Source organism: Sciurus vulgaris (genome assembly GCF_902686455.1).
Source record: "Sciurus vulgaris genome assembly, chromosome: 2".
NCBI lineage: Eukaryota > Metazoa > Chordata > Mammalia > Rodentia > Sciuridae > Sciurus > Sciurus vulgaris.
This window is the reverse complement of record NC_136462.1, coordinates 203,766,375-203,793,833: the sequence shown is the minus strand read 5'-3', so window position 1 is coordinate 203,793,833 and position 27,459 is coordinate 203,766,375. Positions and strand designations below refer to the sequence as shown.

At 54.2% G+C, this 27,459-nt stretch overlaps 1 protein-coding gene across 5 annotated transcripts; it reads left to right on the top strand.

Moving 5' to 3' along the window:
- Positions 1–704: 704 nt before the first annotated feature.
- On the top strand, positions 705–26,226 carry GMEB2 (glucocorticoid modulatory element binding protein 2). 5 transcript variants are annotated; one of them, XM_079128006.1, is made up of 11 exons: positions 1,048–1,181; positions 2,159–2,766; positions 7,621–7,804; positions 13,457–13,554; positions 14,212–14,339; positions 18,666–18,769; positions 20,097–20,254; positions 22,247–22,318; positions 22,535–22,672; positions 22,901–23,023; positions 23,535–26,226. In XM_079128006.1, exons 3-11 carry the CDS (start codon positions 7,674–7,676, stop codon positions 24,173–24,175), a joined length of 1,593 nt encoding a protein of 530 aa, XP_078984132.1. In that variant the 5' UTR covers positions 1,048–1,181; positions 2,159–2,766; positions 7,621–7,673; the 3' UTR covers positions 24,176–26,226. The 5 variants fall into 5 exon arrangements, with proteins under 5 accessions (XP_078984129.1, XP_078984132.1, XP_078984133.1 ...); XM_079128004.1 differs by lacking the exon at positions 1,048–1,181 and adding an exon at positions 1,985–2,046; XM_079128003.1 differs by lacking the exon at positions 2,159–2,766 and having other exon boundaries at positions 705–1,181; positions 7,670–7,804.
- Positions 26,227–27,459: the final 1,233 nt, after the last annotated feature.

Below are 27,459 nucleotides of genomic sequence, written 5' to 3'. Positions count from 1 at the left end.
TCCCCAGGGCAACTTCCAGCACTCCCCTTTAATCTCACTGGCACTTGCTTCCACAACGACACGCACAGCAATACTACCGAATAATACACGAAATAACTGCACCGACAAAGCTCAACAGTTTGATTTTTTAAAGACTGCTTCACTGGCTTGAGTACACAGACGTTACTGAACTCAGAACGAAAGCACCGCTTTCCTCCTTACGATGTCCCTTCAGTGAAGTGTGCGGGAATCGTCCCGTCCCGGCAGCCGTCCTCCGGAAGGTGGGCGCTGCCCACGCAGGCGTCTGCTTCCAGCTCGCTTCAGCTCGGGGGCCCTGCAGCCTCTGTCCCACTCCCGGACCGGAGAGCCCGGTGCACAGGCAGCACAGGGCAGAGAGGCGCCAGCGGCCCATCCCGCCAGAGCGAGCTTCAACCGCTCTCCAGGGCGAGGCGCCTGCGCCCGGTGGCTGGACGCAGCAGGTGCCGAGCGGCGCCCACCCTCCCACGCGCGGCACCACTGCAGCTGCTCCCCCGCAGCCGCCAAGCAGCGGCGCCCGGGGCGTCTCACCGGCTCGCCGAGGCGCTCGCGGCGCCCCGCGCACGCTGAGACGCCGCGGCTTCAAGCGTGCTTCCACCACGCAAAACGCGGCGACGCGCGGTCCGACTGCGCGCGGGGTGCGACGCGGCTCCCCTCCGCCCAGGCCCCCAGGCCGGGGGCCCAGGTCGCTGCGCCGAAGGCAGATCCGCGCACTGCAGGGGCTGCCCGGTCCCCGTCACACGGCGGGCACTCCCGCTGCCGCCGTCGGTCCCTGAACCGCCTTCCCCTCGGCGCGTCCGCCAAGCGTACGGCGCCACCTGGGCCACCCGACGTCCGCAGAGCGCCAGGCGGCGGCCCTAGGACCCTCCCAACCCGCAAGGAGGCCGCATGCGCACGCGCGCCGGAGCCCTCCGGGGCTTATCTTACAGCGCCACCCGTTTCCACGGCGAGCGCCAAAAAAGTCACCAAGCCCGCCCGGGCCGTGCGTGCGCGGTCCCGCCGCCTGCGTCACTAGGAAGCGCGCGCCCGAACCGCCGCCGCCGCCGCCGCCGCCGCCGCCGCCGAATCCCCAACAAGGAGCGAAGCCCCCGACCGCCGCCGCTGCCGCAGTTCCCGCCGCCGTCGCCGCCGCCGCCGGGCGTCGGAGCAGGCCGGCGGGGCCCCAGGTAAGCGGCGCCGGCGCTCCCGCGCCCCCCCGCGGCGAGGCCTCTCGCGCCACTCACGCGCCGCCGTCCAGTCAGGGGTCCCTGCGGAGCGTCAGGACGTTACGGCGGGGGGAGGGGAGCGGGGGAGGGGCGGCGGGCGCGCGAGGGCGGCGGCGGCGTCGGCGCGGCGGCGTCAGGCGGGCGGGCGCGGGCGCCGGGCGGGCGGGCGCGCGAAGCGGCGGCGCTTCCGGCCTCCATCTTGCCGCCGCGGGCGGGCGGGCGAGGGCGGCTAGGTGCGGGGCCGGGCGGGAGCCGGCTCCGTGGGCGCGGGGCCCGTGGGCGCCGGGGCACGCAGGGGCCCCACCCGCGAGGCCACCGAGACCCCCCAGGAACCTCGCGCGGCCCGGTGGGGCCGGCACTGACAGGAACGGGGTCCCCGGGGAGCCACGTGAGCGGCCCGCCGGGACCGCGCTCGCCGGCGAGTCGGGCCAGACCCCTGGCGGGGCGGAGTCCGTGGCAGCAGATGGGTCGCCAGGACTGCGCTGCCGGGAACGCCGCGGTGGGGCTGTGTGGCCGGGAGCCCACCCTGGGGACCTGGCCACCAGGATCCCTGCCACCAGGAGCCCACCCTGGGGACCCGGCCACCAGGATCCCTGCCACCAGGAGCCTGGCCACCAGGAGCCTGGCCACCAGGAGCCTGGCCACCAGGAGCCCACCTAGGGACCCGGCCACCAGGAGCCCCCCGCCCCCCGGCCACCAGGAGCCCACCCTGGGGACCCGGCCACCAGGAGCCCGGCCACCAGGAGCCCCCCGCCCCCCGGCCACCAGGAGCCCACCCTGGGGACCCGGCCGCTGGGAGTCCCCCCTCATCCATAGAGACCCAGTGGTGAGAACTGAATGCGTGTGGCCCGCAGTCACCCACCATTGGTCACGGCCTGGTTAGGGTTAGTCAGCAGTGGCTAACTTCAAACGCCACGTTTTGTGTTGGTTCTACTCAGGTAAAAGGAGCTGGGTTAGATAAAGACGACGTGTAACAAGGTGAACAGACTCGCGGTTCAGAACGTCTTTTCACAGGCAGCGTTTTAAGGGCACTGGGAAGACATCCCCGAGGGATTTGTGTGCCAGAGATGAGCACTTAGGAAACCAAATGCAGACCCAGCGTTGGAATAACCACGGTGCCTGGGCTGTGAAAGGAGGTGGCAGTCGGTGGCACAGGGCTGCCCTTGCGTGTGAGCAGCTGTCCAGTGCCTGTCCGCCTGATGCTGGATGCCTCCAGAGCTCACTGCTGGTGCTTTTGAAGAAGCTGGAACCGCCAGATGTTTTGAACTAATTAAAACGTTTCAAAACATAGGATCAAAGAAATTTCGTCTGTGGGCTGGTGGTCATGACCTCTGTTATCCATGTTGGCATTTCTTCTTTTTGTTGAGGTTTTTTGGTTTTGCTTTTTTGTTTTTGATACCAGGGATTGAACTCGGGTGCCCTAACTTTGGTCTACACCCATCCCTTTTTTTTTCTTTATTTCGAGGTAGGGTCTCACTAAGTTATCCAGACTGGCCTCCAACTTGTGATGCTCCTGCCTCAGCCTCCTGAGCAGCAGGGATCACAGGTGTGCACCATTGTGCCTGGCTTGTTTTTTGTGATGGGGTTTACTGTGTTACCCATACTGGGCTCAAACTCGTCGTCCTCCCACCCGCCTTCCAAGTAGCTGGGATTATAGGTGCGCCACGGCACCTCTGTCTGCTTTGGTGGTATTTTATGAAAGGAAAATGATTTTGATTTGTCGAGAAGAAAGCCAGATCTTGGAATAGGATATACTGGCCAATTGCATATGAGCAGTTTTGTCTTGTACTTAGACCCAAGGGCCGCCCCCGTCCCCCACCCCTGTCCTGTGGATTGGACCCAGGGCCTGGTGCATGGTAGGTTAAGTGCTCTGGCTCGGATTCGTCCTTTTGTATCTGGCTTCCTTTAGTTGGCATAATGTTTTCAGAGTTTACCTGTGTAGTAGCAGATGTCAGAATTTCATTCTGTTTTGAGACTGAGTAGCAGTCTATTCATTATGTGCCATTTTCTGTTTCTTCATTGTGTGTTTGCTCGTTTCTGCTTTTGGCTGTTGTGAGGAGTGTGTTACAGACATGTATACAAGTATCTGAACAAAGTCCCTGCTTTCCATTGCATATCCTGTAGTTCCTCTGTGTTTAACTGCATGGGGGTGGGGAAGGGATGAACCCAGGACCCAGGGCCTGCCATACGCCACGTGCTAGGCAAGCACTCCAGCACTGAGCTGCACCCACCCTGTTCTCTCTTTGGTTGTCTGAGCTTTTCATCCCCAGATCCAGTGTCATGAAGGTGTTTCCCTGTGTTTTCCTCTAATTGTTTATGGTTTAACTCTTAGGTTTGATCATTTTGAGCTAATTTTTGTATGTAACATATGGTGTGAATTCAACTTTATTTTTTTGCATGTGGATAAATAGTTGTCCACACCGTAGTTTGATAAGACTATCCCCATTTCCTATTGAACGGTTTTGGCAGCCTTGCTGGAAATCAATTGACCGTACACCAAGGGTATAAGCGTTTTAGTCAGCTTTTTTGCTGTTGTGATGTAAGGACCCAACCAGAACAATTGTAAAGGAGGAAAGGTTTATTTAAGGGCTCATGGTGTCAGAGTTCTCAGTCCATAGAAGTCCAGCACCATTCCTCAGGGGTCCTGGTGAGGCTGAATGTCATGCGGAAAGAGTGTGGAAGAGGGAAGCAGCTCACAGTGATCGGGAAGCAGAGACTCCACTCGTCAGGTAGAAGTATATTACCCCAAAGCCACACCACAATTCCCTCCAGCCACACCCACCACTTCAGTTTCCACTCAGTTAATCCCTATCATGGGATTAATTCACTGATTGGGTTAAGACTCTTATAACCCAATCATTTCTCTTCTGTACCTTCTTGCATTCTGTCACACGAGAGCTTTTGAGGGACAGCTCAAATGCAGACTGTAACATTGCAGTGCATCTCACAGTGCAAAATACATTTTGTCCATTTCCAAGTGTCCCCTTAGTCTCAACAGTTCCAAGATTACCTAAAGTTTAAGTCCAAAGTCTTCTCTGAGGTTCCAGGCAGTCTCACGTTGTGAGCTCCTGTAAAATGACAAGCAATATTTATAAGTATCCAATATACAATGATACAGAGTAAACATTTCCATTCACAAAATTAGAGGCATAGAAAGAAGGGTAGGACCAAAGCAAGAAAATCCAGCTGGACGAACAAGTCCTGTAGTTCTGTGTTCGGCATCTGGAGCACATGACGTGATGTCCTCTCCAAAAGTCTTGCGTAGCTCTGCCGCTGGGACCTTGGATGCAGCAGCCCAAGTGGCCTTTCTGTTGGCTTTCCTCTGCTCATTTCCTGCAGCTTTCCTAGGGTGATGTCCCGTGTTACTGGCATTTCTTAATCTTGGGGATCTCCATTGCAGCTTCTGCTTCCTCCTCAAATATCTACACCGTACCTTCTCAGGGAGTGCCCCCAGGGACTCTGACCCTGCTGCACTTTGTCTGACTTCCAAGGCCTTCCTTTGAAATCTTGGTAGAAGCCTCCACTAACCCCTAACTTCAGCGTCCTGCATCCCTGCAGAACCAGCACCACATGGTTGATGCCAAGATCTGCTGCCATCTCAAGCAATAGTCAAGCCCACAGGGACCCTCGCTGCAGCATTATGAGTTCCTGGGTGGCTAAGCATGTTGAAAAAAACTTCCTAGGCCCCTTTGTGCAAGAAGGATGCCCTACTGGTCTCTTCTCAAGAGGATTTTCACCTTTACTCCCTTGAGCTTGAGATGGGTGTAGTCTTCCCAGCTCCTGAGATGCCCTCAAGTCATCTTTCTTAATGTTGCTGGGCAAAATATTTAGCATTTCTGTAGTGATGGTAATGTCTTTAACAACTGCAACTTCCTTAGCCCGTTTTATTCCTGCCTTTCAAGTCCACTTTTTCCAAATCTTTCTGCTCTGCTTTCTGCTCCTGGATATCACAAAAAATTTGGCTAAAAGCCACCAGCAATATCTGTGCCATTGACTGAATGCTATGCTGCCTAGAAATTTCTTCTGCCAGATTAAGAAGTTCATCACTTTTAAAATCAGCTTCACCAAAAATCTCAGGACACAGGCAAAATGCAAACAATGCAATGGTCTCTACTCCAAGTTCCAATGGAATCCTCCATTTCTGAACCTCCTTGAGCCGTCTTCACTGTCCACAATCCTATTGGCATTCTGGTCTTCTGAGCTCCCACCAGAATTGGCCATTAAGCTCCACTTAAAACAACCTAAAGCATTTCTGTTTTGCATTGCGAAACATCTTGAAATTCCTCCCATCAATTCAAAAAGCTTAGAACGTTTCTGAACCACATCGTCAAGTTAGCCACAGCAACAATTCCACTTCTTGGTACCAACTTCTGTTTAGTCAGCTTTTTCACTGCTGTGACCAAAGGATCTGACCAGCACAACTATAGAGGAGGAAAAGTTTATTTGGGGGCTCACAGTTTCAGAGGTCTTAGCCCATAGAAGGCCAGCTCAGTTCCTTGGGGCTACATACAGGTGAGGCAGAACATCATGGCAGAAGTGTGGCAGAGGAAAGCAACATACATGGTGATCAGGACTTGCCAGATAGAAATATATCATGCCCCAATTCCCATCTCCTCCAGCCATACCCCACCACTTCAGTTACTATTAATCTCTATCATAAGATTAATTCACTAATTGGGTTGAGTCTCTCACAGCCCAATCATTTCTCCTTTGTACCTTCTTGCATTGTCTCACATTGCTTTTGAGAGACACCTCGCGCCCAACCATAACAGCAAGTATCTTTTGCTAGTTTAGGTTTTAAGCAGATTTTAAAGTAGTAAAATAAACGTCTTGTTTTTTGTGTACACTTGCATGAATTGTTTCACATGTAGACTCATGAAGCTACCCTACGACTGTAGTACAGACCCTGGAAACCTCCCTGGGGCTCCCATGTGGTCACCCTTGCTTTGGGCTGCACCTGCCCCTGCATTTGCATGACCTGTCCTCTTAGGAGTCCTGGGGTTCACTCCTGTGGTGCCTCCTTTGGGATTACCTTTCCCACCCAGGTTGATTTATCCAGGTTGTTGACAAATCCGTAGTTTATTTGCTCCTTCTGCCTGGTGCCATGTTCTATTTTGTGATCTTCTCACCTCCTGAAGGACATGTAGGTTGTTTTCAGCTTTTGACAGTTATGAATAATGCTATTACAAGGAATTGTGTATACGTTTTCAAGTAGATGTAAGTTTTTATTTCTCTAGGTAAGTATTTAGGAGTGGGATTGCTGGGTTGTATGTTAAGAGTACATTTAACTTCATAAGAAACTACCAGACTTTTCCAGTGTGACTGTATTAGTTAGCAACCCATCCAGCAGTCCATGAGAATTTCAATTGCCTAGGTCCTCACAGCACTTGGTATTGTCAGCTTCTGTTCTGGATTATACCCTGGATAGTTGGGTGTTCTGCCATGAGGTCCAGCCTGTGACCCCTTCTCCCCAAGGGTGCAGATGCTCTTGCTGCAGCAGGAGCTGCACCTATAACCTGGGATGCATGTTTGCAGGCCTTCTGTGGCCATGCTTAGGTCAGTCAGCTTTCAGAGTCTGCGTGCTCCATCTGAGGACTGGTCCGAGGCTGAGCAGTAGTCTACTCTGTAGGTCAGTTCTCAGAGCATTTAGTTTGCTATGTAGGTGAGGGCCACATGTAGACCATCTTGGAATGACCCAGGTCTTCCCCCACTGTCTCACCTCCCTCCTGTGGACCATGCCCCACTTTGACTTCAGGACCCTATCCTTGTCCTCTGCTAGAAACTCAGGACTGTTGTGTATACAGCCACATCTTGTTACTCTGGGCCTGATGGAGAGCAGGACAGTGTGGGCCCCCACACTTTGAGGACCACCATCCCCTTGTGTGTGGGGGGGTTCCCCTTCCTGGGTGTTTTGGTGCTTGCAGGGCCTCTGCCACCATTTCAGGGTTCAGGTTGGGGCTTGGGTTTGTCTGAGGGCAAGGTTGGCAAAGGCAAAAGATAGTAATGGTAGTAATAATGAAAATCAGGGCATCCCTCTTTCTTTCCTGTATGGGTTTCCCTTTTCACAGCCAGAGAGAGGACTTGTCAAGTGCCTTGACTTGGGGTTTGGGCTGCCCTTGAGGTCAGCCAGAGAGAGGAGGGAGAGTAGCAGCTGGATACTCAGCTTTAGAGAATTCACCTGGACTTCTGGTCTCCCTCCCTGCCCTGTAGGGGCACATGGCTCCTACGGGGAAGGTGGTGGGTCGTGCCCATGCCTCAGACCCTGCAGAGGCTCCTGCATTGCTGCTGCTGCTGCTGCTTGTCAGAGAGAAGCAGCTGGGAGCTTAGAGGAGGGTCTTTGGAGGAGCAGAGAGGCTGTTTACTGGAGACCACCCTGCCATCTGTGTCCTGCCTTGTCTAGGACTGGGAACCTGGGAGAGTGACACTGTGGCCCCGTGTCCTCCTCCCAGAGCCATGGCAACCCCAGACGTGAGTGTCCACATGGAGGAGGTGGTGGTTGTGACAACCCCGGATGCTGCAGCTGACGGCAGTGGAGTGGAGGAGGTGAAGACAGTGCTGGTGACCACAAACCTGGCCCCTCACGGGTAAGGCCTGGCCCTGGGCCTGCTGAGGGTGGAGGGGCTTGGTGGGGCTGCCTGGAGGTTTCTTCGCATGTGCTGGTTCTCAGCCTAGACTTAGCCTGTCTTAAGCACTGGCTGCAGAAAGAACTACACTAAATGTGAGGGTCAGCACAAGCCTAGGTGGCACAGCAGCTCCTTGACTGTGTCTGTGACTGTCACCTGGCGTTTCCCTTGATAAATGGAACAGTGGGGAGGGCTGGGGACTGTTGAAGGGATGAAGGGGAGGAGCCAGTGTCTATTTTGACATTCCTCATGAGACTGAGTGCTTCCCACTGCTTGGATTGGAGGTCTGAATGGAGGAGCCTTGGCATCCGAGTGAGTGCTGGTTTCCTTTTGCCACCCACAGGCAGGGTTGTTAGGAGGGGCAGCCGGCTTCCATCTGGCTGAGGGTGAGGCAAGTGCGTTGGTCAGCCTGAGAGGGCCACCAGCCTTTGCTCTTCCCACCAGAGGACCTGGGTCCTGGGCCGAGGCTGGTCTTGCCCAGCTCAGACGTGTGTCGTACTGCCTGGGTCTCCCACAGAGCGGATGTGCTTTTAGCTCCTCACTCTTCTGCAGATTGTTTTCGTGGTGCTGAGGAGTGAACCCAGGGTCTGGTGTGTGCCAGGCAAGCTCTTCACCACTGAGCTACATCCACAGACTGACAGGACCTCTGAGAGGGAGGCTCTAGACCCCTCCCTGTTGCTGTGTCTGCTGCTCGCATGAGTGGCTTGCTGGCAGCTGTGTGGTTGGGGCTGGCCTCAGGCCGCTGTCCTCTGCTTGGTGCTCCAGCACTGGGCCCAGTGCATCCATCTCCCTCCTGGGGCAGAGTGGAGGTTGATGCCTGGTGGACCACAATTGGCCCCAGGACCCGGGAGTTCTGGGTGTATGATCCTCCCTGTTCTGTGGATGTGGCCAAGACCCTGTCTGAAAATGCAGGCTTCTGGGAGGGTCTTCCCATGAAGATCCCATAAGGTTCTCCTTTGATTTTTGTCAGCGCCTTGGCACATAGCTTAGAGGTGTGCTACACATGTGAAGTGGACATGTGCCCTCCCTTAGATTGGGGTGGCTTAAGTAGGAGAGTGGCAGAAGTGACACTGGGTCAGGGAAGCCTGTGTGGCTTCCTCCTGGCACCGTGGGGAGGCCATTGCCACACTCCCAGCTTCAGCACTTCCCACCCAGGCTCTTGGGGAAGGACCCTCCAGGGAGAGCCAGCTCTACTTGGGAAGTTTCCAGCTCCTGGGGGTGATGCAGTGCAGCCCACGTCAGGGACCCTTCAATATCATTATCTGTAGGCCTTTCTTCTTGGGCTGTTATCTTCTTACACAGTTGTGGTCTTAGAGCTGACCCTGTGGGTATCTTGCTGCTGGTGATAGTGGCTGACCCCTGGGCCTGTCCTGAACATGTGCTTCAGCTGACACTGGCCCTCAGAATTCAGGTGTCATGTTTGTTCCCTTTGTTTCCTGTCATCATTAGAGTAGGTGGCTGCTTGTCACATCAAGTGCAGGTCCCTTTCCTGGGTGCTGAGTCTGCACACTCTTAGAACTTATGCTGAATCTGTTTAAGACTGAGCAGTGAGAAGAGATATTCAGTCAGCTCTCCTTACCCTGTTTATTATTGTGCTGGTCACTTTGGCTGTGTAAGGAACCACTTCAAACTTGGTGCCTTAAGACACAGATACAGATTCTTGCAGTTGGACCAGCTGGCCGCTGCTTCTGTGGTCTGGCTGCCTGACTGCCCTGTGGTAAGCTGTGGTGGTCCTCGGGCCTCAGTCACCTCTCTGGTTGATAGGCTGGGGTCCTGGTAGCTATAGAGACCGCTTACCTCTGCCTGCCAGTCTCTTATCCTCCAGCTGGTGACCCGACTTCTTTCCCAGGTGATCTCAGTGTCCTGTGTGCCTGTCCCATTGCTGAGCATGTCACATAGCTGTGCCCAGGTTCAGGGTGGACTAAGACTGCCTCTGGATGGGAGAGTTGCGGGATGCTGTGGCTGCTTCTGCAGTCTGCCCCCATCCTCCGGCACATTCCCAAGACCCAGCAAGGTCTTGTCCAGCTGTGGCACCTGGCCATAGCTTTGCAGGCCACCTCAGGTCTGGTTGCAGTTGAAACACCTCTGAATCCAGAGACCCTTGAACTGAAACTGTAGTTGCTCCCTCTCCCCACACTCAGTATGCAGGGTCAGGCAGGCCAGGCACCAGGTGGACAGTCCTGCTAAAAAGCCACATGGTGAAATCTTTGAGAAGGGCCTCTCTGCCTTTGGGGGCAGTGCCTTTGGCCACACATGGCCTTGAAAGTCCCTGAACCAAGGACCTCAACCCTGCTGTGGTGGGTTTTTTTCGGATGCCATTTACTTTGACGGTTGTTGTCAAGTGAGAAATGGGAGATATGAGATAGCTTAAATGGTCATCTGACAGCACTGACACCTGGGAGCACTGCCTGGAGGTGTGCTCCATGAGAGCCACATGTTTTCAGGCGTGTGCTCCACCTTCTAAGTCACCTCGGCATAGGTTCTGTTTCACAGCAGCCTCGACCAAACTGCCTCTGCCCCTTCCAGCCTCTGTTGACAGTTCTGTGCTACCCACAAGACTGCAGCATCCCCCTGCACATCCCTGCATCAGACACTTTTCCTGCATAGCAAACCGCCACAAAACTTAGTGACTTGGCCAGGCATGGTGGCATACCTGTGATCCTAGCTTCTCAGGAGGCCAAGGCAGGAGGACCACATCCTCAAGGCCAGCCTGGCAATTTAGTGAGCTTCTGTCTCAAAATAAAAAAATAAAATGGGCTGTGGGGTATAGCTCATTATTTATGTAGCATGTCTGAGGCCCTGGGCTCAATTGCCAGTATTACCAAAGAAAGAAGCAAAATTTAGTGGCATAAAGCAACATCTGTCATTTCTTATGTCTTGGCGAGTTGGCGTAGGCCTGGCTGCTGGGTGTCTTGAGTGGCTTCTCCAGAACACCTGCCTGAAGTGTCCTCATGTGGGAAGGTTCCAGTAGCGGGAGTGGGAGCTGCAAAGCCTCTTATGTCCCACTGTTCAAAGCTGGTCAGCGTTTGTTCTGAGTTAGGTGGGTTGAGGAGCAGGAAACACCCCTCTTGATGGAGATGGAGGAGCCATGAAGGTCAGAGGCCATTTCCCAGGCTGTGGTCCTCTCGTGCCAGGATGCTGTGTGCTGCTGATTGTTGGTCCTTTCTCTAGGAGAGGAGGGGTCCTCTGCATACATCTCCTGGGGAGGTACCACATGGCCTCTGAGGCAGGTTGACCTGAAGCTCTTTTCTTTTTTTAGTGGGGACTTACCTATTTTCTATTAGTGGGAAATTTGAGATTTGCTTTTTTATTTTGCTTTTGCAGTAACTAGGGATTGAATACAGGGTGATCTACCACTGAGCCACCCCTGACCCTCGTTGTATTTTATTTTGAGACAGGGTCTTGCTGAGTTGCCAAGGCTGCCCAGGAACATGCACCCTCCTGCCTCAGCCTCCTGAGTCCTGGGGATGGTAGACATGTGTGGCACCCATCTGGATCTGCCTGTGTGTGTGTGTGTGTGTGTGTGTGTGTATGTAAGAAGATGGGGCAGAGCTAGTTGGCTGCATTGTGGGCACTACTCAGAACTTAGGTGGTCTCCCCCTGTGGAGCCTGGCAGGCCTGCCCATCAATCTGCTGTGAGCATCCCTGCTGCAGACAAGGGCGCTGCCCTGCGTGTTGAGCCTGGAATGGGCACATGGACCCTAGTGGACATTTTTCAAGTGAAGGGCGAACTAGAATGCCTGTTAATTAGTGTCTTACCCAGGGACTGCGGAGGAGTCCTGCGGGCTGTCCTGTGCAGGGCCCCATCCTGTCTGTGGATGCACTTTTTCCTCCGTTGGCACCAAACCTGATTTCCTCTCCATCTCCAGCTAATGCTCGAGGCCCAGGATGTGTTTCCTAGTGACCCCAGTACCCTTACAGAAGCGTTCTCCTTTCCCCTCTGCTCCTAACTTCCTCTGAGGAACACGGTCTGCTGTGGGTGGCACGCATTCCTATTCTGTCGTGTCCTATGCCTCGCATAGCCCTGTCTCAGGAGGACGACCTCCTTTTCAGAGTTCCTGCAGGCTCTTTGGAGTTTGGGTGTTTCCAGTTAAAGTTATTCTTCATATCGAAGTCATACTTTTCTGTGTGAATATGTGGTGCTGGGGCTGGAACCCAGGGCTTCGCACACGCTAGGCAAGTGCTCTACCCCTGGGCTACATCTCCAGCTGTAGTCATTCTTAACATGCCCTAAAGGCCAGCTTCAAGTTTGCATTTTAATCCACTCCCATTTCTGACTTGATTTGTGGTGAAAATAAACCCCCAGCTTGCTCAGGTTTCACCTAGCCTATCCACATCCCTGCCCAAGGCTCCAGAAACCAGGGGTGGCTTCCTGGTCCAGGCCCTTCTGCAGGGACTGTTTGTGGCCACATTGTAGTGTTGGGGGGATCGATTCCAGAGGTGGGGGAGCTGGGTCCAGGGGCTTGTGCTCTCTGGCTGCAGGCACCTCAACCCTCACAGGTTTTCCTCTGCAGTGCAGGGTCCTGGGGACCCTGGGTGTGCTGGGCCAGTGCTGCACCATGCCCTGGCAGGCTTTGCCAGTGGTGCTGTCCTGCCTACCTCCCCTCGACCTTCTCGATGTACCTGTTGGCCGCTCTTGATCCCAGGACTATCTGGGTGAAGGAAGCACCTATAGTCCTTACTTGCACTTCTCAGGAGTCATGGGAAGTCTTTTCACAGGTTCTCCAAGGATCTGGTTGAGGCCTCCAACCTCTGCCAGGCGGTGGGGCTGACTATGGCCTCTGTGGTAGGGAGTCAGCCATTTGTCTTCTTATGTTGTGGGCATTCCTTTCAAGTTCTCTCTCTCTCTCTTTCTCAATCAGCCATTTGTCTTCCTTATGTTGTGGGCATTCCTTTCAAGTTTTCTGTCTTTCTCTCTCTCTTTTTTTTTTTTTTTGGTACTGGGGATTGAACCTAGGGCTGCTCAACTACTGAACCACATCCCCAGCCCTTTTAATTTTTTTATTTAGAGACAGGGTCTCACTAAGTTGTATAGGACTTTTCTAAGTTGCTAAGGTTGGCTTTGAACTTGTAGTTCTCCTGCCTCAGCCTCTAGGTGTGTGCCAGCGTGCCCAGCTTACCTTTACTTTTGATTCGTTCATAATTTATTTTGGTATCAGATGAAAGTAGACAGTGGTAATTTTTTTTTTTCTCTTTAAAAAATGTTATGTTTTGTTGACTGGGGAGTGGCTTTTTGGTAGAGGCCCTAATTCAATTCCCAGCACAGCACTATATAGGAAATATAAGAAATTATATTTTCTGATGATTTGTATAACTGCATGAAGTCATTATAATGGAAATAAAAACTTTAGTAAAGAAAGAAATGGAGGTTTAGAATTCCTGCTTGAGCATTTGTTGCTTCCATAAATCCATTAGGCTGACCTCACTTGCCAGGGCTATTCTGGACACTAGACAGCATGTGTCCACACACTAGGTGTGTGTCCTTGTGGGGGCAGCAGGCAGCATCCCTTAGCACACTGGCCCAGGCCTTGCAGCAATGATCTCTGGAGGAAGCTGTGCTCGGGGCTCTGATGGTCCCTTCTCTCTCTCTTGCTCTCTCTCACTGCTTACCAGGGGTGACCTGGCAGAAGACAATGTGGACACGGAGAATGCAGCTGCTGCAGCCGCCGCAGCCTTCACAGCCTCCTCACAGCTCAAGGAGGCCGTGTTAGGTAGGGAGCAGCATCAGGTGGGGAGCAGTGCCAGGCGAGGAGCCAGCCTTCTGCCTCTTTTGCAGACACAGGACATGACAGCCAGCAACTGAGACGGGCAGTTGTCAGGGCTCCCAAGGCCCTTGTTGGGCTGGGCGGGGCCCCAGGGTCCTCCGGGTGGGGTGAGACTTGTGTAATGATCCCTTCTCCTGCTGTGGCTGGTGGGAGAGTAGGAAGGGTCACTGTGTCTCACAACACTCTCCTTGGGGATTCTCTGTGCCTGTTGCTGGGACTGGCAGTGAGTGGCAGTAGATGCTCTTTTAGAACCCCTGGGACTTGGTGTTACCAGATTAAAGGCCCTTGATTTCTAAGACCTGGATTCCCTAGTAGGGTTCCAACTAAAACTTGATTTGTCCCTGTAGGTGACTCTTGAGTCCACCTGCAGTTACTGGGGTTCCTGAACACTGCTGTAGTTTGATCTGTTCTGTAGATCACTCTGGAGCGCTGATGGGGGCTGAGGAAGACCCGCCCTCTTGGCTAACCTGGGTCTTTCGGGATTTAGTGGGTTTCCAGGTTGACAACCAAGAACCAGTGCTTTCTGCATTGCAGGAAGTGCTTTGGAGAGGTCACAACTGATTTTGTGTTTCTGCCCTTCCCTGTCCATGTGCCTGTGAGAAGTGAAGATGGCTGAAGAGGGGGAGAGCTTGGAAGCCGAGATTGTGTACCCCATTACCTGTGGAGACAGCAGAGCCAACCTGATTTGGAGGAAGTTCGTGTGCCCCGGCATCAATGTGAAATGTGTTCAGGTGAGGGCCACCATAGACATGCTGGACCCTTGTTCAGGGTCCTGTGCCTGGAAGGAGGAGGAAGAGGCTACCAGCCAGCCTCAAGGACAGCATTGTAGCTATGGGCATAATGGGGAGCATCTCCATCAAAAGTAGTTCCTGCTGTTGTGGGGAGGCCAGTGGAAGGCAGCACTGTGCGCAGTGTGTGGTCCTGTGGTGGAGACTGTGGCCTCCGAGTTGGAAGTGGCTTTGTCTGAGGTGTGTGCTTTAAGGGGATTCGTTCAGTGTCAGGGAAAGATGATGGGAAAGGCATTCTCCTCTGGCAGCATGCTTGTCCATCCCCTTCCCAAATGTCCCTTACATTGAAAATAGCAGAGCCAGGCATGGGACACACACCTGTAGTACCAGCTTCTGGGATGGCTGAGGCAGGAGGATCACTTGAGCACAGGAGTTGGAGTCAAGTCTAGGTAACATAGTGAGACCCTTCTAAAAAAAAAAAAAAAAAAAAACGCCATCCAGACACAGGGGCCCACACCTGTGATCCCAGCAGCTCCAGAGGCTGAGGCAGGAAGATCGTGCGTTCACGGCCAGACTCAGCAACCCAGCAAGACCCTGTCTCTAAATTAAATATTAAAAAGACTGGGGATCTGGTTCAGTGGTTAAGTGCCCCTGGGTTTAATCGCTGGTGTGTACACACACACACACGCACACACACAAAAACGGAACAAAAAATCAAAGATATTTTTAAAAAGCAGCTTTAAGATGTGTCTTTACACTGACTGAAAGGCAGAAGTTGTCAGGACCAGGCCTGAGTTAGGGTAGAGTTCAGCTTTTGTTGGAGAGCCTTCCCTGAGGTGGGCTGTGTCAACCTTGCAGGCTGGGTAAGAAGGCCAGGTGGTCCCCCAGCACCACGGGTGTGTGGGGGCTTGATCCCTCTAGAGCTGTCCGCCAAAGGGTCCTGCTGAGCATGTCCTTCCAGCCTTATGCCACCTCCAGGTGGGGGACCAGGGGAAAAGGGTGGCCTTCATGCATTCACACGTGGCCTCTGTGGCCCAGTGTTTTCTGACTGACAGTCCCTAGGATCTGATAGAGGCAGATGAAAAGCCTTCTTTGCAGAAATGCATCCTTGTCTCAGGCTTTAAGTAATTTCCACAAAGTGCTAAGAAAAGGAGCAGCTCACAGTGAAATAAGCAAAAACACTGGACACAAGAAATGAGCACCCTAGCAAGTGCCTGCCAGAGGCCCCAGCAGGGGTTCAGACCCAAAGAGGCTTCAACTGCAGGGTTTTGTTTTGTTTTGCTTGTTCTGTGATGTTGGGATCAAATCTAGGGCCTCATATAGGATATGGTAGACTGAGCTACACCTGTAGCCCTAGGAGTTAGAATTTTAAGACACAGAACATAAAATAGTTGTTTAATTTATTTCAAGAAATAAAAGAGAAATCTGAACACAGTAAAGCATAAACAGATTTGATAGAAGCACAAATAGAAGTGAAGAATAGAATTAGACACTTAGTTGATTTGTGTCAGAGCAGATTAGACATAACTAAAGAGATGACTGATGAACTGGAAGACAAAACCAAAGAATTCAGCTAGAGTATGCTCCACCGAAGAAAGAAGGTGGAAAATAGAAGCAGGAGAAAGTCCAGCACATCTGTTTGCAAAGAAGGTGTGAGTGCCTCATGGCCATGGGAGGGTGTGAGTCCACAGTTCAGGAGACCTCACAAAGTCCATGCTGGATAAAAAGATCTCAGTGTCTCCACCTGGGACAATTTAACACACAGATAAATAACAGTAGGCTGGAGTGCAGCTCAGTATTTGCTCAGAGCATTTGCAGCTCAGAGCATTTGCCTCACATACACCAGGCTTAATCCCCAGCACAGCAAAAAATTGTAGTCAGATACTCTCACTCTAGTGGGAACTGGGCGTTGTGACCATGCCTGTAACCCAGCAACTTGGGAAGCTGAGCAGGGAGAGTGCAAGTTCAAGACCAGCCTGGGAAACTTAGCAAGACCCTGTCTCTAAATAAAAAGGAAAAATTGCCAGGGATGCAGCTAGGTGGTAGAGTAGAGCACCCATGGGTTCAATCCCCAGTGCTGCAAAACAAATCCAAAGCAGATAACTGAAGTAGGGCAGGAATCTGTGAGTCCCCGTTTACTGCAGTGTTCCATGCCATTTTCTCATGCGCAGTAAGTGCGGGGGTGGAGTGGAGTGCTCCAGTTAGAATGCCAGCTCCCAGACATGAAGCAGTGGCACCTGGGAATGCTGAGTGCTCGTCCATCCTTGTGTACCACAGGCAAAGGCAGAGGGCAGTGGCTGCAGTGGGGAAGCCTACCAGACACCGCCACATCCAGGTGAGGGATGTCTGCCTCACCCCCATCAAGATGGATGGGCAGGAATTCTTTGACTGCTCCTGAGAAGATCCAGATACAAATCAAGGGGCCCAATCCACATGCTTGGTGATAAGAAGGCTCAGAAAGACCAAGAAAGGCTAGAGAGCTATGCCATTGTGAGAAGCCTGCAGAAATGCTGTGGCCACAAGTGTCAGTCTTGGGTGGAGTGACCATTAGAGAAGTTCAGTGGCAAAGGCTGCTGCTGGGGCAGTCATGGGTCTGAACATGGACTGTGGACAATGGGGTGGTACCCTTGAGAGCCACCCTCTGGCTGTACCAAAGCACTTTATTCTAGGGAGCACATGCATGTGGTCTGGGGTCCAGCCTCAGAGGCCCAGAAGAGGATGCACATCCATGCACACACCTGGGCAAGGGATGCACAGAGGGCCAGGCAGGTAGCAGAGAGCCTGCTGTGAGGACAACAGAACTCCTTGGACTGTCTTGCAGTTATTTGTAAGTTTGAAATTATATCAAAAGAAAAAGAAAGAAATGTGCCACAGCATAATATCACTTCATGGTGAAATGAGAGAACCACAAGGATAGAGAAGACCCTCAAGACCTGTGCCCTAAAAGAAGATCCCAGAAGCAGTGGAGCAGGAACCAGAGGTGGCATGGCTGGGTGCTCCCTGTGCCAAGGGAGAGCAAGTGCCCATGGCAAAGTCATCTCTGGAATTAGGGGGAAATATGCTTTCAGGTGTAACTGAATTACCACCAACAGATCCTCACTGAAGGACATTCTGAATGTGTTTCAGACAGAGGAAAGAGATCCCAGATGGAAGTGTGAGAGACACAAAGGCAGATCCCATAGGGCCAACCAGCATGTGTACTGGTATCCTGGGAGGGTCTAAAGATAAGCACTGGCCACACAGCGGTGCCCAGGAAGCCCTGGGTTCTGACAGCCAAGGCATAGCATACTCTGTGTCAAGAGCCACAGGAGAAGACAGGGCTGCAGAGAAGAACCTGGAACCCAGAGGGAGCAGTCATCCCAAAGGAGGGCAAGAAGGGAAAGGGACCATCTAGAGCCCAGGAGGTTGGTGGACCCAAGCCTGGAGCAGAAGCAGGCCAGGTGGGCACTATCTAGCACAGCCTTGTGCAGGAGGAGGCTGGTGGCCAGTCCAGACTGGCAGAGGCTGTGCTTGCCTCTGAGGATTCAGGGCAGCGTGGTGTGGCCAGAGGGGACTTTCTGGCTCCACCCTGATGAACTTCATAGAGGTGACCTTCTCAACTACAGCCTGGAGTAACGAGAGAGGAGTGCAGAGCTCATGGAGTATGGAGCACTGTCTCCACCAGCTCTGCGTGCCCAGGCACCCTGCTCGGGTGGAATGCCAGGGTGAGGCAGCCCCAGGACCCAGCAACTCCTCCATCCCTAGCCTGCTGATTTTCTAAGGAAACAAAGTTTTATTTTCATTCTTTGATTCTAATAATTGCTTACTTAGTAGGATTGAATAGGATATTTTACCTTCTCATCTGGGCAATGGTCCTCTGACTTTGTAATGGTTATGTGTGAGCTTCATGCAGGACAGGGTGCTGTTTTCTGCTCTGTATCCTGGCAGGGTAGCAGGGGTCATTCACAGCTTAGTCTATGTGCTTGTGATTTTTTGTTAATATTACCTTTTATGATGTAGCGTGTATGTTACAAGGTTTGCTGAGACCATCTGGAGGAAGAGCGTGCCACAGGCTTTTTGCATCTGGTCAGCTCAGCCCTCCCCATTCCCAGGCACACAGTGCCCTTGTGGGCAGCAGCATGCCAAGTGTGAGTGCAGAGCTGGGCCTACCCTAGCCCCTGACCGTGGGGGCACTGTGTGGCAAGGCTAGGGCTTCAGAGCCTCGCAGGGGCTCTCCTCCCCACCATTAGCCCTGGCACAAGCTCTGGCAGCAGAGCAGAGCAGAGCGGGCTGTAGCCCCACAGACCAGAGTCTAGGCTGAGCTGACCCTGACTGCTGTGCTCTCTGCAGTATGACGAGCATGTGATCAGCCCCAAGGAATTTGTGCACTTGGCGGGGAAGTCCACCCTGAAGGACTGGAAGAGAGCCATCCGGATGAACGGCATCATGCTCAGGTGTGTGCCTGCAGGTGCGGGGGAGCAGAGAGCCCTTGCTTTTTCCTTTGAAAAGCTGTGTGTTAGATGTGGTGGGTGCTTACAGCTCTCTCCCCTGTGGGACTCTGCTTACACCTTACAGGGTGTGGGTCCACCCAGCAGGGAGACTGTCAGACTTTTTGGTTTTTTTTTTTTGCCAAATCTCATTTTAATTTCCACTGGTTCTTCACTTGGAGGCATTGACAACTGTCACTGTTAAAATGTTAATTGCTAACCTGGTGTCTGTGTCTCAGTTAGGCACCCAGGTCTATCTCAGCATGGTGTCCTATGTCAACCTTTTTTCTTTTTGTCCTTGTTTTTTAAAAAATCTAGGTGCATTAAAATCATACACAGTGGTAGGATCCCTGATGCCATGTTTATTCATGCGCATAACAGGATTGGTCAGCTTGTTCCCCAGCGTCTCCCTTTTCCTCCCCTCCTCCCTCCCCTCTCCTCTCCCTTTTGGTCTTACCTCTGCTGCAGTCTCCTGTGGACTACACAGATAGCTGGTAAACCATGCTGGCCGGCATTCTTCGTAACCTGAGAGCCATACCTTGTGTGTGCGCCTAGAGGTGTGGGCACTGCAATGAGGTACCACAGCCAGTGTCCACCTTGCCTCCTGAGCAGGTGCCCTTCTCTGTGTCAGAGTCAGAATTTGGCTTCAGGAGTGATCAGCCCCAGGTCCTTCCCCACAGCTCTTAGCCAGTCCCACCTAGTGGCCTCTGGTTTTCTAGAACATGGCCAGTGGGCTGGTGTGTTGTGCTGGTGAACTGTGTATATGCCTGAGGCCAGGGGAATGCTCAGCAAGGTGGGAGCTGCTGGCTTTTGTTCACAGGCATGGAAGGCTGACTGAGAAATGCCAGACTAGGCTTCAGGCCTGGGAAGGCAGATCCCTGGATGTGCACGTGGCTGCGAGTCTGCTCTTGCAGTTGCTGACCTTCTTTCCTGTCTGCCGCCTTTCAGGCCTCTCCTGAGAGTGGCTCCCACATCTCTGACTCAGAACTGGCCACAGGTGTTGCAGTGGGCTAAGCCACTTCCCCTGGGTCTGCAGAAGCAGCGTGGACTGGGCACCTCCAGATGCCCCCCAGCCAGTGCATTTGTCTCCTTTCTGTGTACTGAGCCCTGTATGGATGGCCTGAGGTGGCAGTGCCATCCACAGCTCGTTCCCATTGGAACTTTGTGTGCAGGGGAGGGTGCGGTCCCCTCCCAACTCAAGGGACCCTGCTGGTGCAGCTGCATGGCCCAAGTCAGAGTGGGGGATGAAGCATATTGGACTGGGTCTCACCTAGGTTCTTGGTCTTCTCCACAGGAAGATAATGGACTCGGGGGAGCTGGACTTCTACCAGCATGACAAGGTCTGCTCCAACACTTGCCGAAGCACCAAGATTGACCTCTCGGGGGCTCGCGTGTCCCTGAGCAGCCCCACAGCCGCAGAGTACCTCCCACTCACACCTGCCACAGCAGATGGTAGGTGGAGGGTCTCACAGGCCAGTCCCCCTCTGGTTGCCCTGGTACCCCCTCCCTCTCTCACAAAGGAAGTCTGGTGATTGCTGGGTTCATGGAAGGGGAGGCGGCCACCTTTGTCTCGACAGAGGAGCGTGGGAACCCCGAAGGGACTGCCCATGGCCTGACCTTCCTCTCCCAGCCCTTCCCACACTTGGGACAGTGCCCCTCAGTGCTTGTGGCTTGAGAGCAGCATGTGGCTCTCATATCTCTCCTGGCAACGTGGACACTGGTGACAAGGGACATGTTCTTCTATGTGGGTGTCTGCAGCTCAGGACCACAGAGATCAGGTGTTCCTGGGATTCCCTCGGCTTCTTGAAGTAGAAATCGTTCTTTTTTTTTGGTGGGGGGAGTGCTTGGAGATTGAACGCAGGGCCTCTCAGCTATATCTCTATCCCCAGCCCTTTCCCTTCTCTTATTTTATTTTGGGACTTCTTTTTCTTTTCATTCATTCATGCTTTTATTTTTGTGTGTATGTGATACCAGGGATTGAATCCAGGGCGTTCTGCATGCTAGGTAAATGCTGTACCACTGAGCTGCATCCCCAGCCCTTTATTTTATTTTTAGACAGGGTCTCACTAAGTTGCTGACGCTGGCCTCAAACTTGTGATTCTCCTGCCTAGCCTCCCAAGTTGCTTGGATGATAGGCATGGCCACAGTGCCTGGCTTGAGAAAGTCTTCTTAAACCAAGACTGTACCAGGGTTGGGTCCTGAGCCCCCATGTGTCACACAGCGATGTCTGGCAGTACTCTCTTTGCAGCACTGTCACTTGCTGTCTCTAATTGTCATTCCATGGCATTGGGCAGAGTGTGCTGGAGTGTGTGGTGGGTTCGTCCCATCATGCACCCAGACAGGCTGGTGGAGGGGCTTTAGTGGTCCTGGGTGGAGGGGAATTGGGCCTGTGGTGGCCTGAGGCCTCCTTGTTCTGCCCCACATCCTTCCCTGTGTCCTGCCTGGTAGATGGACTGAGTCCCAAGCAGCCCAGGACGCTACCCGCTGTGGTCAGGGGGCTGGCTGTTGCCAGCCTTTCCTTGGTTAGTGGCTACAGTTTGCAACATTTTGAGGGTATCTTGTGCTTAGCCCCTTCCTGAACCACAGCCCCAGGCCAGATGTTGACAGTCCGGGCAGAGTCCCTCTGGGACAGGTGGGAGCATGGCAGTGTGGGGAGCTGGGCAGTCAATATCCTGGTGGCTGACCCAGGGCTTGGCCCAGACCCTCTGCCCTACCTTATTAAAGTGAGCTGTGGATGACCAGCCAGGATAGGTGGGCACCCCTTTACTCGTGTCTGCTCCACCCAGGAAAGGCACAGTCAGAGGCAGGGTTCATCTGGGCTTCTTGAGCCTGATCTCTGAGGACCTTTGGCTTAGCTTTGTATAGTCAGGGAAAGGTGCACACCTGCCCAGGCCGTGACAAGTGTCGGCTCACGCCTCACTTGATTCCAGCACACTGTTGATGAGGGCAGGGCTGGTGTGAGCCTGGAAAGTTACCAAAACAGCCGTCTGTTTCTGGTCTGCTTCTTAGCCAGGCCTGTGCCTGAAGCCTGTCAGGAACTCCAGGGCGCCAAGTACAAACTACAGACAGCTGGAGTTTATAGCTACTGGAAGTGGCCTCGGGATGGCTTGTCTTTTTTGATTCAGAAAAATAGAAATCTGATGCAGGCTAAGATCATAGTGGCATGATTAAAGCTAGATAAGGGGTAAAGAGAAAGCCAGGGTGACTGGTCCACACCCATCTGTGGGGCCAGCTGGGCAGGATCTTGACAAGGCAGCATTGAGTCACACATGATGGGAGGAGGGCTGCTTCCTGTTCTTTGTCCTGTGTGTGTGTTCAGAGAAGTCAGCAGAGTGACCGTGGCCGGAGGCGGGGGTCCTTTGGCACTCCAGTCAGCGCAGGAGGCCTGGCGGAGCCTGAGGTGTGGGGCCCGTCACACTCACCATGGCTCCACTCTACTTGCAGTGAATGGCTCTCCTGCCACCATCACCATAGAGACCTGTGAGGACCCCAGCGACTGGACCACGGCCATTGGAGGTATGACCCTGTGAGCTTTCACAGGTGCACGTGGGCCGTGGAGGAAGCTGTGGTCCATACTCTGGCCACTGCTGTCCTGGGGGCTCTGAGACAGAGCTCAACCACTGGCCTGTTAGACATGGGCTGTAATGTGCTCTGACCTCCTTGGGCAGTGTCCTCGTGGCCGTCCTCTGTAGCAGTGCTCTTCCTGCCCACCCGACCTCTTCCTTCCCACAGATGACACGTTTGCCTTCTGGAGGGGCCTGAAGGATGCTGGCCTTCTGGATGAAGTCATTCAAGAGTTCCAGCAGGAGCTGGAGGAAACCATGAAAGGCCTACAGCAGCGGGTGCAGGACCCTCCCCTGCAGCTCCGAGGTGAAGGGGCTTGAGCCGCCCCCTTGTGGGTTCCCCCAGGGCCTGCCGTGTGGCTGGGATGGAGGCCTGGCCTAGATACAGGACACAGGACCTGCTGTGCTCAGGGGGTGTGGGAGGCACACAGCGGTGTCCCAGACGTCTGTGGAGCTTCTCCTGCTGGTGCAGGCTGAGGAGCTGGTCTCTGGACGGGGCCTGGTGCTCACTGAGTGCTTGCACTGCTCCTTTCAGATGCTGTCCTCCTCAACAACATTGTACAGAACTTTGGCATGCTGGACCTGGTGAAGAAGGTGCTGGCCAGCCACAAGTGCCAAATGGACCGCTCTCGGGAGCAGTACGCCCGGGACCTGGCAGGTACACCAGCAACAGGGCACTTGGGGCACCGTGGCATACCTCTGGGCTTCTCTGTCAGAGCTGTGCGTCTGAGCTTCTGCTCTGGGGCCTGGCCAGCGAGGAACACAGGTATCATGCAGGAGTCAGTAGAACTCAATAGCCATGGTCCTCAGATGGCCAGGCTAGAGGCAGAGGTGACAGCGCCTACCTTCCTCCTTGGGAGGGCAAATGGCTATTTAAGAAAAGTGAAGAGGAGAGGGAGGGCCACCTTGCCACCAGCAGACATGCCCTGTGCGTCTGCTCCCAGCTTCCGCTGGTGTGGTCCTTGGTGTGTGCACTGCACATGCGTGTGAATAAGCTTGCTTGGCCCCAAGAGCAGCTTTGCCTGCAGAGACTGCTTGGCACATGGCTTCCACCTGGGAGCAGTGGCCCTAGTTGTCCCCCCTGCTGGCCTGGCCTTAGGCAGTTGGCCCTGGGTGTCTGGTGCTGGTGGCTTCTGGGCCACCCTGTGGTGACACGTGTGTCCCTGCAGCCCTGGAGCAGCAGTGTGATGAGCACCGGCGCCGTGCCCGGGAGCTGAAGCACAAGTCCCAGCACCTCAGCAACGTGCTCATGACGCTCACACCCGTGCCCCTGCCACCCCCGGCCAAGCGGCCGCGGCTTGCACGCGCCACATCTGGACCAGCTGCCGTGGCCTCACAGGTGCTCACTCAGTCTGCACAGATTGCCCTTGGCCCGGGTGTGCCTGTGCCCCAGCTGGCTAGTGTGCCCCTTGGTAAAGTGGTGTCCACGCTGCCCTCGGCTGTCCTGGGCAAGGGCTCCCCTCAGGCTCCGCCAGCCAGCTCGCCAGCCTCGCCACTGCTTGGGGGCTACACGGTCCTGGCCTCCTCGGGCTCCAGCTTCCCCAGCACAGTCGAGATCCACCCGGACGCGTCCAGCCTCACAGTCCTGAGCACAGCAGCCATGCAAGATGGCAGCACTGTGCTGAAGGTGGTCAGTCCACTGCAACTGCTCACCCTACCCAGCCTGGGCCCTACCCTGCAGAATGTGGCTCAGGCGTCGCCTGCAGGCAGCACAATTGTGACAGTGCCCACTGCCGCAGCCCCTGGACCTGAGGAGCACACAGCCACCATCGAGGTGGCCGCTGTGGCCGAGGACCATGAGCAGAAGTAGCCGGGAACCCAGGCCTCTTGCAGGGTGTGTCCTGGGAGGGCGAGGCCCCTCAGGGAGGATGGAGCTGGCTGCCTCTTCTCAGGCCGCTGCAGGCGGAGGCCATGGGGCTGGCTTTGCACAGGCAGGTCTAGTGGGCTGAACCCAAAGGGAGGCATTGCTAGGCGAATGAGAGAACAGATGCCAGCATCTGGGAGATGGTCTTCACGTCCAAACTTCCTCCCCTTTTCTCTTGGGAAGTAGACTTTCCACCTGTTGCTTGTTGATACTGTTTACACACTGGGCCTTGAGCAGGAGCCAGGGGGTCGATGGCCAGGAGGAGGCCTGGGTACAGCCGGGTGCAGGCAGCAGAGCCGGGGCGGCAGGTGCCTGAGACCCTGAAGGTGCTGGTGGCGCCAGAGCCAGCCGAGTCACTGAGTCCTGGTGACATTACTAACACATGTCTTGGGAACAGTACCCAAGTGTGGAAACCCATGGATCCTATGGATTTGGTTTCTTCCCACAGTTTTCTGTAGGGTTAGTGTGGCCACACCCCGCTCCTCTGCCTGTGTGGGAATGTGCACCCTGGGGGCCAAAGTGCAGGCCTGGGGCAGCACCTGCCCCCACCCCAGGTGCTCAGATGGGGCACCCAGGCACACCAGGCAGGGTCAAGAGCCATCGCTCATGTGCTGCAGGTGTTTTTAAGTGTATTGCTTAGTAGGCTTCCAGGAAGAATCAAATTTGTTGCATTTTCAACCAAAACAATGCTGAGTGCCTAGGCTTCCCAAGGCGGCTTTGGAATGGGCCTGGAGCACTTGTGTATGCACCTGGCCAGGTGCTGGAGATCTTGGGCAGTGCCCTTCTCCAAGGTGAGGCTCTTTGGGGCATTTGTTTGGGGGTGTTCCTTCAGATGTGGGGGCTGAGATGACCCCTGCATGCAGTCAGTTGTTGAGCCCCCCCCGGGGCATAGGGCAGGTCAGCTAGGGGACACAGGGCCTGAGATGTTCCATGAAGGGCTGTCTGTAGTCGGTTTGCAGGTCAGGTTTGGGATCTCAGGAAGACCAGGCAGGGGCTGTCTTCCAGGCCAGAGCCCCTGGAGCCAGACGTTTTGGGAGGTGGGGTGATCTGTGGGGCCACCTGTCCGCAGACCTTCCTGGTGGTTGTCAAACAAGAGCCCCACTGTCAGACAAGAGCCCCACAGGGGGACAAAGCTGCTGTCCCTTTTTGCTGCTTTGAAAGGAACTGGCTGTCCCTCTGTCTGTCCATCCATCCCTCCTAAGTGCCCAGACTCCACACCCTTGTTGTGACCAGGGCCCCCTACCCATGTCAAGCTACTGAGGTTCTGTTTCTTGTTTTCTTTCTGTTCCATCCTCATTTGCTGTTAGGAATCAGCTGGTTTCAGCGAGATGTTTACTTGTTTGTGTACATACTCCTTTTTTTTAAATTCATTTTTATTCGCGTTTTGAGTCCTGTGACATGGGGCAGCGTGACCTTGTGGGCATCAGGAGGGTGGTGGGTGTGGGCAAGGCCCAGCAGCTCAGGCCATGTGCAACATGGCATTGCTGGTCAGCCCCTGCCTCTCCATCCAGAGGCCCTGGAAGATCAAGTTAACCTTCAGAGCCATACACAAGCCCCAAACCAACTTTGGAATTAATTCCCATCCCTCTTTCTCTTGGTGCCCCCAACTGCCCTCAGACATCTTCTGCCAGCCCCTACCACCGGGGAACCCAGCTTGCTGGCGATGGAGGGCATGCTCACCCCCACTGGTGGGCTCCAGCTGCCTCCTGCAGAGCCTGCTGGCTGCTGGGAGTTGCTGGGCTTCCCCCTGCTCCTCTTGCTCCTCAGGGCTGGCCAGGGTGGGAAGGAAGAGCCTCTGGCCGCGTGCAGCTCGGTGTCTGGTGGCTGCCTTCAGTTTAGTTTTCTGAGGAAGTGGGACTGAATCTGATTTTTGCATAGGGTGTCAGCTCAGTGAGTGCCGGAGGCACCTGGGAAAGGGCGTGGTTTGGGTTTCACTTTCTATGTTTTGCAAGCATCTGCTTGGTACTTTGACTTAAAATAAAAAACGTTTTCGTAAATTCTGTGTCTGTCCCTGGGAATGGCAGGCTGTGGAGGGAAATGGTTTGTGAAAATGGCCCCACCCTCACCATGGACAGGGCCAGCCTATCCCAGGCTCCTCACGGACACCTGCTGAGTCCTTTCCAGGTGTGGTGGGGCAGTGGGGTTCCCAAGTCAAGCGTTTTCATAATAACACCAGGTGCCATTTGGTGTCTCCTTTCCTGTGGAATGGGGTGGGTTTTCTGCAGGTCTGACCTGGACCAGGGCTGTCTCTGTGCCAGTGTTTGCTGCTGCCTCAGACTTCCACAGAGGGCAGCTTGTGAGCAGCAGGGCTGTGCTGAACAGGGGGCGGGGATCCCACTGGAGAAGCCCTGCCTTGCTCAGGGCCTCCTCCAGAGGGCATTCAAGCTGGCCACTTCCTCCTGGCCCCTTCCCCAGCACCCTCTGCTCACAGGCACCATGTTCTGGGACTTCACTGGTGAACCTCGCACACCCCTGGGTGGAAAGGCAAATGCTGCCAAACCCACTCTCAAGAGCGTGACTCTGCAGGAGGCAGAAGACATGCTTTGAAAGTGGGCGCAGACCTGCTAGGGCATTGCTGGTGGCAGGGCCCCACTCTGAAGACCTGTTTTCCTGACCTAGAGCTTCTCTGCATTCACACATGTGCCACAAAAAAGCACTAACAAGCTACTGGGCACAGGGGCACACGTCTGATCCCAGCAACTCGGGAGGGTGAAGCAGGAGGCTCCAGCACTAGCAACTTAAACCCTGTCTCAAAATAAAAAATAAAAAAGAGGCTGGAGTCAGGGCCAGAGCTCAGTCGTAGAGCATATGCCCAGTGTGCACAAGGCCTTGGGTTCACTTCCAGCACTGCAAAAAAGATAAATACATAAAAAGTAAATAAAAAGGACTGGGGATGCAGCCCAGCGTTAAGGTGATCCTCAGTTCAATCTTCAGTACCAAAAATACAAAAGCTAATGAACATGCCTTGGTGTCCTCCCTTCCCAGAGTGTCTCCAGGCACCTCCAATTCAGTGGATCCAAGACAGAACCGCTGCTTTATTTTCTACCCTGAGTCCATTCCTCACTGTTGCCTGTCTCTGAGGAGTGCTAGTGCTGCCCAGCCCAGGCCACCTCCCCGCCACTGCCCCTTAGAGATGCACCCTGCTCTGCCTCCCTTGGGGGCTGAAATGACCTCTCCCTGCTCCAGCCTTCAACTCACACTCCCTACTGCCCATTCTCCATGCTGTGGTC